General features: G+C 36.0%; 2 protein-coding genes across 2 annotated transcripts in view; one reads left to right on the forward strand and one right to left on the reverse strand.

Moving 5' to 3' along the window:
- Positions 1-4,535, forward strand: part of LOC107730328 (proprotein convertase subtilisin/kexin type 5-like) — a 62,721-nt gene extending 58,186 nt beyond the window's left edge. Inside the window, exon 38 of the mRNA XM_016541129.1 lies at positions 4,528-4,535. Coding sequence (XP_016396615.1) covers positions 4,528-4,535 — 8 coding nt within the window. The remainder of the gene's footprint in view (positions 1-4,527) is intronic.
- A 49-nt stretch (positions 4,536-4,584) lies between these two features.
- Positions 4,585-9,110, reverse strand: LOC107730301 (guanine nucleotide-binding protein subunit alpha-14-like). Its single transcript, XM_016541090.1, has 7 exons — positions 9,089-9,110; positions 6,585-6,769; positions 6,308-6,462; positions 5,464-5,592; positions 5,254-5,383; positions 4,762-4,915; positions 4,585-4,598 (listed from the first exon to the last, which is right to left on the reverse strand). The coding sequence occupies exons 1-7, from the start codon at positions 9,108-9,110 to the stop codon at positions 4,585-4,587; spliced, it is 789 nt and encodes a 262-aa protein (XP_016396576.1).
- Between the last annotated feature and the right edge of the window lie 983 nt (positions 9,111-10,093).

The following is a 10,093-nucleotide window of genomic DNA, read 5'->3' on the forward strand; positions in this document are numbered from 1 at the left end:
GTGTGTCTGTGTGTCTGTGTGTGTGTGTGTGTGTGTGTGTGTGTGTGTCATGATCTTGCCGGTGGTCCCCTGTCTTGTGTTTGGACTTTTGAGTTACTTCCTGTCTAGAGTGCCATTTCGTAGTCAACTTGTAGTCCTATTGTTTCATTGCTTGTCTTGATTCCTTTCCAAGGTGTGTCTTGTTATCCTGTTTGCATCTCTGTGTATAAATAGCCCAGTGTTTCATGAAGTCTTTGTCAGTTGTTTAATGTCTGTGATGGTTGCTCCCTGCCCTTGTCGAAGTTCCTTGTTTTACCCATGTTGGATTACTTGTTGGTTCCTGAATTTTTATTAAAGGGGTCATATGATGCGATTTCAAGTTTTCCTTTCTCTTTGGAGTGTTACAAGCTGATTGTGCATAGATAAGATCCCTGAAGTTGCAAAGACTAAAGTCTCAAAACCAAAGAGATATTCTTTATCAAAGTTAAGACTCTGCCACGCCCCCCTAAAACGGCTCGTTCTAACACGCCCCCACATATCTACCTCACTATGTGGAAATATTACCATAATGCCGCCCAAATGTGCACGCAAAGAAAAAAGGCGTGGTTTCAGTAACCGCAGTTAGTGTTGAAACAGCCATGTCAGGGAGACGCTGTGTGTTTCTAGACGAAAGCAAAAGCACTTTATTTGAGGCGGGGCATAGAGGACCTACAATAATGTACAGTATTTGAAAAATAATGTGTTTTTTGAACATTAAAGCATGTCAACATATTCTGTTACACCAAATACACAAAATAATGATCTTTAAAAAAGCATCATATGACCCCTTTAAACTCCTGCATGTAGATCCTCACCTCTGTTTGCCTCATCTCGTCTCTGCAACGTTACAGTGTGTGTCTCATAAACCCTGCCATGTCAGTTTCATATTTCACCCCAAAGTTTAAAAAGAATGTATAAATAAATTGAAGCATAAGGATCACTAAGATGCATTATTACATTATTTTCGTGACAATTTTCACATTTTCATTGCAAAATCATTCTTTTTACTTTATTGTGAAAATAATTATAAATTATTTACTATTATTGTTATTTTTTACATCATGGTAGTATTGGTAGTAAATTAACCATTATGTCTAGACAGACTAAATCAAACAGTAATTGGAATGACGTTGTTATGTTAAGGTTAATGTTAAGAAAGAAATATAAGGGAAAGTGTATATTATGATGCTTTCCTTTCCATGTTTTCCAGTATTGTTAAAGGGGTCATATGATGCTGCTAAAAAGAACATTATTTTGTGTATTTGGTGTAATGAGATGTGTTTATGCGGTTTAAGGTTCAAAAAACACGTTATTTTCCACATACTGTACATTATTGTTTCTCCTCTATGCGTAAATTTTTACAAAGCTCAACGGTCTGAAAAGCGAGGTGTGCTCTGATTGGCCAGCTATCCAGTGCGTTGTGATTGGCCGAATACCTCAAGCGTGAGACGGAAATGTTACGCACCTTAACATATTGTGATGCCGTGTCCCGGGCCGGCGCGACAAGACAAATACATTAAAACCCATTATAAACGAGGCATTTGTAGCATCCAGTGGGGACATAATTACGAAATCGCATCATATGACCCCTTTAACTTTTTCACAGTTCTACAGTATACTACAGTGTAACTAATCATTTTTACAAATATTCCATGTAGTCTCTAAACTAAAACGAGGTCATAACCATTCTGTAAATGCATATACTCAAATCATATACAGTATTGTGGTCACTATGCCTTATACTGTAAACAGCCATGTGCTCTCAGGTGATCATTCGCTTGATCACCCATAAAGATTCACTATGTTGAATCTGCTCTGTCAATGTGTCCATAAATGAGATTACACCTGAAACCACAAGGTAAAATTGACAAGCTCTGTTGTTTCCTGCTCTATTATGATTTGTCATGTTCTATGATTTAAGATCTCCACAGTGTTGAGAAAACTGTGTTGTGTGTTCGGCTACTCACCAGCTTTCTGTTGCGAGTCTCTTGTAAGTGTTAAAGGAAGCAATGGGAGGTGCTCTATGACCTCTTACTCAAAAAGTGTTTGGTCCAATGTTCATCGCTACGGCAACTGTGCCACACCTGACATAACTAAGTGTAAAGTTATAAATCACTGCTGGAGTTATAGAATCGCTCTTTAGCTATGCTGAACAATCTCAGCACTCAAAAGCAAACACATACACACATTTAAATGCTTTTTTTTTTGTGGATTCACAGTTAAAATCATACAATCATAATTGTATACAAATATTTTAGGACTTAATACAGAAAAAAAAAACAATAACATTGTGCACATGAACAGACTGCTGTTAGAAAAGGAATGGAATCTTGCTGGTGTCCCCACTGGGTTTTTATCTTGCTTACTATTTCCCACATTATTTATTTAGTCGATTTTTGTTACTAACAATGTATAAATAATACAAGAAAATCTGTGTTAACACCAGCTGAGTTTGCTTTGATGTCACTTAGGAGATCAGAGCATTAGTCAAAGAATAAAAAAACACTGATATGCTATACAATAAATCTTTAAGAACATAAAAGTAGCATGGAAGAAAATCTGAACTTTTATCTGATGATGTTTGTGATGTATTCATGCAATACATTTTAGATGGAAATTTTTTATTGAAATTTCAATCAATTTTCAGACAAATTTTAGTTTTTAAAAATTATTTTCAAAAAATATGATGGCATGTTTTGGCACATACAGTATATATTTTTTGCTCACTAACATACTGTATTGCATCTGTTGCAAAAATAAATAACAGTTTAATGACATACTAAAGTGTCACATCAGTTTAGCTTCTACCTAAAGACTCACACTAGAAGTTGTTACCGTACATACAGTAAATATTTACAAACACGTGTTATTTAGAGAGTAGAGACTTGAAACTATCTGTACTGAAGTATCATTCTTGTATCCATGAAAGTGTTGGGGAACTATTTGAATAGCAAAGACAGTGGCTACAATTGATTTGCATGGATTCAAAGTCTGTCTTTTATGGCAGCCTGTCTTAATTCATATTTCATTCAAATCTTGTGTAGAAATAGAATATAATATGGCAGATATTCACTAAGATGGCCACATGAAAATATAGCCGATACCGTTTACCTGATACCACAGATTTTAAGGTTTGTCTTTGGAGTAGATTTAGCTCACTGGGAAGTTCATGGATAGGTTATGGATGGGAAGATGGCAGGGTCAGAAATGTCATATAATAATAATTATTGAATTGGTTTTTGTGTTGTCATAGAACATTTGATGAATTGTATTCTTTTCAAATCTGGGCCTATAAAGCATAATATGGATTTTGATTGATGGTTAGAAAAATGCCCTCATGAAGGAAAAATTTAAATAAATGTCCCCGAAAATCTGTTCCATATTGTCCCTAACAACAAATTTAAATGGACAACTCACCCAAAAATGAAAATTCTGTTATCATGTACTCACCCTCATATTTTTTCCCCAACCTGTGTGACTTTCTCTCTTCTGCAAAACACAAAATTAGATATTTCTTTTTTTTTGGGGTGGACTATCCCTTTAATTTCCAGGCAACGCAAGTAGGCTACATGCTAAATTCACAGAATGCACTTTGCCATAATCCCAGTACTCACAGACAGATCACATTCATATTTTCACTGAATCAGAGGTGAAAAACATTCAATATAACCGTATATAAAAGCCCTTTTGTCATTTAACTCAATAAGTTAAAGTCGGACAGGTTGTTCCGCAGAATGGTGTCTTTCACTGCTTCAAAAACGAAGCGGATATTTTCAGTGTCGGTTGCACAGGTGAAATGTGCATAGATGCTTTTATGTGTGTCCGTGTTCTGCTCCTCATAAATACTCAAGATGAACTTCATTGCGGCATCTGCATTATTTTTAGGGCCTGTGGAATGAGCAGATAACATAGATTGCATCATTTCAGTAGAGTTTAGTGGCAAGCAAAAAACACTGGAGCAGTGTTGGGAAGGAACTAACAGCATTTTCAGTTCTTCTGTATTTTGTTGATGCATGAAACGTTTGGTCCAGTGGACCTTCAATGGATGGACAAAAATGATGAAAGAATATTAAAAATATCTTCATTTGTGATGAAATGTCTCATGGGTGAAGAAATGATGACAGAATGTTAATTTTGGGGTGAACTAAGTAAGTCTGTGCACACTAAGATCAATAAAATGATGCAGACAGTGGTTCAGACGGACACCTTTTTTTTTTAGCTTCCCCAACACTGCTCTGTAGTATGTCTACTGCAATAAATTACATATATTAATATATTTGACAGCACAAAATACAACTTGTCAGAGAATGTTTCTTTTTCATACAATGGACCCTTTTCACATGACTGTGATGATGTGTTTTATCAGCATCAATGCATCAGCATTGCAAAAATTTTTATATTTTCATTTTTTTTTAAATTGCATGTACATTTATAACACTTTACTTTGTATTAGAAGTTTACCCAACTATGACGACTTCCACTGCTGGGAAACCCGGAAATGTGAAAAAGGTCCATAGCACTGTCTCACTGTACTGGCAGTTTTTTTTTTTTCACTTCACTAAAATTTTATGTTTTTATACCTAAAACAAGTGATGAATCTGCCAGTTTTGGTAAGACAAATTATCTATGAAAACAAGCCTTATGCTGTGTTGCTTCTCATGTAAATGTATGTTGTTTCAATAAAAAATATAACAAAGATGCTTGTTAAGAAAAGGATTTTAGCTGTGTTTTTGGCACTCCAACCTGTATATTGTGGAAAGTAGTCTACAAGATGTGACTTTGAGATCTTCTCCCTCAGGATATCTGTTTTATTGAGGAAGAGGATGATAGAGGACTCCTGGAACCAGGAGTAGGAGATGATTGTCTTAAAAAGGGCCTTACTCTCCTCCATGCGGTTCTGGGAAGGTATAATATCACATCAACAGAATGAACAACTGTGAATCACCTATGATGTAATGATGCTAAATCTTAGGCCCGGTTTCACAGACAGGGATTAGACTAAACCAGGATTAGGCCATAGTTCAATTAGGACATTTAAGTAATTTTTATGAACATACTTCTATTTTTACTAAATCAAAGGCACTGATATATTTTAAGATCAGTCAGTGCAAGTTTCTTTCAGTTGAAACAACTCAGACTTACATTTTAGTCTAGGATTAGGCTTAAGTCTTGTCTGTGAAACCGGGGGATAATAACCCAGAAAAGCTACTAAGACAATTCAAGGAAGTGACTAACCTCATTGGCACACTCATATAAGACCTGGTCGTACTCGCTCAGAGCCACCAGGAAGATGATGGAAGTAACGTTTTCAAAACAATGGATCCACTTCCGTCTCTCTGACTTTTGGCCTCCAACATCCACCATTCTACAAAAACAAGTGGTTTTGAATTACAAAATGGGTAAGAGTCAGTCGTCCATCTTCACACCACCACAATTAACAGTTACCTGAATATGACTGTCTGGAGGTCAAAGATGTACTCAATGATGCCTGTGGTTGGAATTCGGACTCGCAGAATATCCTGAATCGTCGGCAAGTAAAAGGCTACAGATATTCTGTCAATGTCATCGAGGTAACTGGTAAACAGAAACAAAACAGACTTGGAGAAACCGGGAAAACTCCTTTTCAATTATTTGTCCAAAACCCTGAATGGCCACCAAAACTCGACACAAAATAAAGGAATGTTTCGATTTCATATGATAAAGCAAGACATATTTTTTAAATTAAAATATCATGTCATATGTAGGGTTGCAAAACGGTGGAAAATTTCCAGTAAGTTTCGGAAACATTCCAGAAATTTTGGAAACTTTCCAGGATTTTTTTTTTGAATATTCCAGGGATTTTGGGAAAGTTTCCGGAAATTTTCCACCCCTTTGCAACCCTAGCCATATGTCATAATTATTTTCTATTTATCTATCCACAGATAGACTAGTAAAATAGAAAGTTGACTAGTAAAATAGTAAAAGGATAGATTGTGTATTAAAATGAAAAGTGACTTGTGTTGCATACATTTCATGAATTCCCTGAATCAAACCAATGACCTTGGCTTTGCACTACAGTCTGTGCTACAGGTACCATGGTATGCAATGATTACCATATTAAGATACCATGGTATTAACATGGCATTCCAAAGAATACAACAAACACTAAGTCTAATGGGGAAAAAACACATTATTACATTATTATGGTGCCATATCTAAAATGTACAAGTGTACTGGTACTAATAGTACTAAAAAATAGTACAATAGTACTTTTTGTCAGTGTGAGAACTGAAATATTCACTGCACTCACTATTTGGTAGAGTCTGATAACTGGAACTCTCTCCTGCGTTCAAAGCATTTCTGCAGGCCTTGGTCTTTCCACACACTCTTGATGGCTTCAGCATGTTTAGGCTCCAGTGACTGTACTGTTTCTGGGATCACACTGTTAAGCATTGCAGCATATGTCTACGACACACACAGATACGATTTTAGTTTTGATGGGAGAGAGCTAATACATGTTTATTTACTGACGATATTTAACATGTCTAGTAAAACATATGCTTTGTCTTGGAATTCCTGGTGCATACTTTGTTTTTTTCATCAGCAAAAGGGATATTCAGGTGCTCCATGGCTTGAAGCAGGTTGTGAATGGAAACAAAGATATTCTGGAACACCAGCTTGGCATAGGCCATCCTGTCCTCTTCTGTGTAGCCCCTGCCATGTATGATTCTCATCTGCTTGATGAACGTGCTCTTCCCGCTCTCCCCCGTGCCTGTCGAAGGACATGGAAAGTTTTTGCTGTAAGACATCATGCATTAGATGGTTACTGTGTAGCTACAGTACATGAATAGTTTTGAGACCATTAGTATTGAGACCAAAAATTAACCAAAGCTTTGTCTAATCACAATCCAGTTTGTGTTGAAAAGAATAGCCTGGAGTCACTAAGTGACTCTTTTTGCTTTTTCTTGCATTTCGTATGTGTTGCAAACAACTTTATGGTGAGTAAATGATGACAGATTTTTCTTTTTTCTTTAAAATAAATATTCACTTTAATGCCAGCGGTAAAGCTTCAAAGACCACTGCAGTATTGCTGCAGTTTTTTTTTTCCCATCTCAGTTCTGAACTTGGTATGATGAGAACTGATTACATTGATCTGACATTTTTTCATACATCCTTCATTACAACATTCCTGTTCTGGTGGAATTTAAAGCTGCTGTATATGTTTTTTGAAGCTATTGAACTGAACTGAATCAACATTGAACTAACTTGAGCTGAAAAATGACACTAGAGCTAAATTTGAATTTGTCTCATATTTCCTGAAGTTCGCATCACTGATTCTGATCTGATTCTAATAGTCATCTCTCTGTCACCGTTGTTGTAACTCATGTGCATTCTACATATTCAAATTTGGTGTGGCGTGAAAAACAGCTTGGTCATTCCTCAAAATGTCTTCCTTTTTTGTTACACCAAACAAAGGAAGTCCTATGAGTCTGTAACAACATAAGGATGAATACGACAGAATCCCTTAATAACGTTAGTGTTCAAACTGTTATTTTGCAGATATTCATAGTAACCTTCAGCAACAGAAATTCTCTCTTACAAAAATATGAAGGGAAATGATCTATTCACTCATGCTCATTTTTAGAAACACACAGAGACCAGACAAAGACTCCTAGTATGGATTTTCAAATTTGCATGTTTGCCTTAGGATATGAATATTGTGATTGTGTGAACAAAATGATCTGCCAGTAAGGTGTGAATGGTTTGAATATGATTTGCATTAATATGAAACCATAGTTAAACAACTATACTTAGACACTATCGTTCAACAAAATAGTGGCGGAGCTAGAGTTTTATACATGGCGTGGCCAAGGCTAATTCAGGGAGTCCATAGACCATAACAGAGAATCAGTGTATAACTCTAACCTAGCATAAAAAAGCATGAATAAATCCTATGATTGCTGATTACTTCACATTACAACACATTAGCTATACATTCCTACCGTAACTTCAAATGTTAGTCTATTGGAACTTATTTCTATCATCTGATTAACCAGCGGTTGGAGCAAAAGATCTAACATTAACTTACACAGTGAATTAATTTTGTAAATGTTGTTCAGGAAACCTAAAACCTTTCCTCGGATGTTCATTCATATTTATTTCATGCTAATTAGAATGCACTCCTGCTTCGCTTGAACTGAGGCAAAGGGGCAGCGCACGTGAACCGTCATGCCACTAAAGAGCTCCAAAACCATACAGAACACCAAACGCAGTCTGTTGACTTTGATAACACATAACCAAGTATGATGCCACACGCACACACGCAAAAACCATTCAGACATTGCAGTGCTGGATGTGTATCTATTACGTGCCAGACAGGTCTGACAATCGGGAGTTTTGCTAAAAGGGTAGAGATTGTTATCATGGTTAAAACAAGGAAACACTGGACAAGCTCATTCATCTGTTCTTCTGTTAAACTGGTATTGACCCAACTGATTCGAAATAAACTTAACCTAAAATTTAGCGCAAAATACATAAGTAGATATCAAGGAAAATATAAACTAACTGAAACACATGAATAACTGGTTATGATGCAAGTACACATAAGACGTGATGGAGCTGATCCTATCAGTAGTTAGGAATTCACACATTGTTCCTGTTTGCATGCTTTTTGTAAATATCTTGGCAATGCTTACTTGCATTTTAGTTTCATTAAATGCAGAGAAAAAAAAATACTGCTATACTGTGTGAGACTGAATGAATTTCCATTGACATCCTTTTGCATATATTTGCATGTGGCCGCTAACAGTCAGGAAATATGTCATCTAAACATTTGAAGTGTGAATTTTGTAAGCCTTATAAATATTGCATAAAAGCTGTAGCACATATCATCTGACAATTTAATTGTAATTAATGGTAATAATTTAATGTCAATAAATGACTGTTTTCAGATTGTTTTAAGATGCTGAACAACTCAAATTATTTCAACTGACCATTACAAATTTTTTAGGTGTCACAAAAAAATCCCGCTTATCCATCTTAAGCTGTCTCTCAATTTCTTGGTGAATCCTGATGCTTTCTCTGTCTTCACCTGACAAGCAGCAGTCCCCCATCCTGAACAGCTTGAACCTTCTCCAGTACTTTGCAGTTAACACATTCATCCAGTCGCTCACCAGTGTTAAAACGTCTTTAAGAAAGCCTATGGGAACACGCCTACCTCAGGACCAGCGTGATGTACTGCAGTTTACAGGTGAAGCTTCTTCCTCGTTCAATGAATGGAGGTGGGTAGTGTCACATAAGGCATTAGTTCCTTTTTCCTCTGCACCAATTTCAATTGCTTTCTATTAAAACACACACACAAAAAAAAGCCCAAATTATGAGCAAAAAAAAAGAAGAATGCCATTTTAAAACTGTGTAACATTCGTCTGTGGAACACACACACACAGACACACACAGTTTTTGAAGAATGTTTAATCAAACAGTTTTGGTACTCATTGACTTCTATTGTATGGACAAAAATAAATAAATAAATTATATTATACATATATATATATATATATATAGGGTTTTTTTTAATAGTTTTTTTATTATTCTTGTGCACCTTGTCCGCATAAGACTAACACTGGAGATCATGTTGCATAAAAGGAACTTGTAGCATTACGCCTCATGCTCAAAATGGCAATAAACAAATCTGGTTTGTTGACTGATATTTGAGGGGTTTTGGGCACTTTTCAGATGGTCAGATCAGGAGCCCAGCTAAACCAGCTAAACACCAGCTTGTCCAGACTGGGAGACCAGCCTAACCTGTTAAGATCAACTTAAACCAGCTAAGAGCAACAACCCAGTTTAGACTGGTTTAATTTTTTTTTTCAGCAAGGCAAAATGGACCAAAATTATAATTTTAAGAAGAACTTTTATCACATTTGAAACCGCCAGAGGCAGAGAACAGCATTATAGGATTATAGCGTACCATACGGTTATACATGAATGTAAATACAGTATGTTCTTTTTCAAGCAATTCTCTCAACGAAAAGAGTACATGTGCTCTAGCAACAGAATAAAAACTGTGGAAACAAGTGTAGTCTTTATTACAGTT

Source organism: Sinocyclocheilus rhinocerous, unplaced genomic scaffold (genome assembly GCF_001515625.1).
Source record: "Sinocyclocheilus rhinocerous isolate Xijiao unplaced genomic scaffold, SAMN03320098_v1.1 scaffold127, whole genome shotgun sequence".
In the NCBI taxonomy this organism is placed as follows: domain Eukaryota; kingdom Metazoa; phylum Chordata; class Actinopteri; order Cypriniformes; family Cyprinidae; genus Sinocyclocheilus; species Sinocyclocheilus rhinocerous.

What these genes read in the sequence shown, in the direction of transcription:
- LOC107730301 (XM_016541090.1), bottom strand. Translation starts at nt 9,110, where the DNA reads ATGGGGGACTGCTGCTTGTCAG. An exon ending in GGGGGACTGCTGCTTGTCAG is followed by an intron (nt 6,770 to 9,088) that starts GTGAAGACAGAG and finishes GTCCTTCGACAG; the next exon opens with GCACGGGGGAGAGCGGGAAG. An exon ending in CTCCAGACAGTCATATTCAG is followed by an intron (nt 5,384 to 5,463) that starts GTAACTGTTAAT and finishes TTGTTTTTGTAG; the next exon opens with AATGGTGGATGTTGGAGGCC.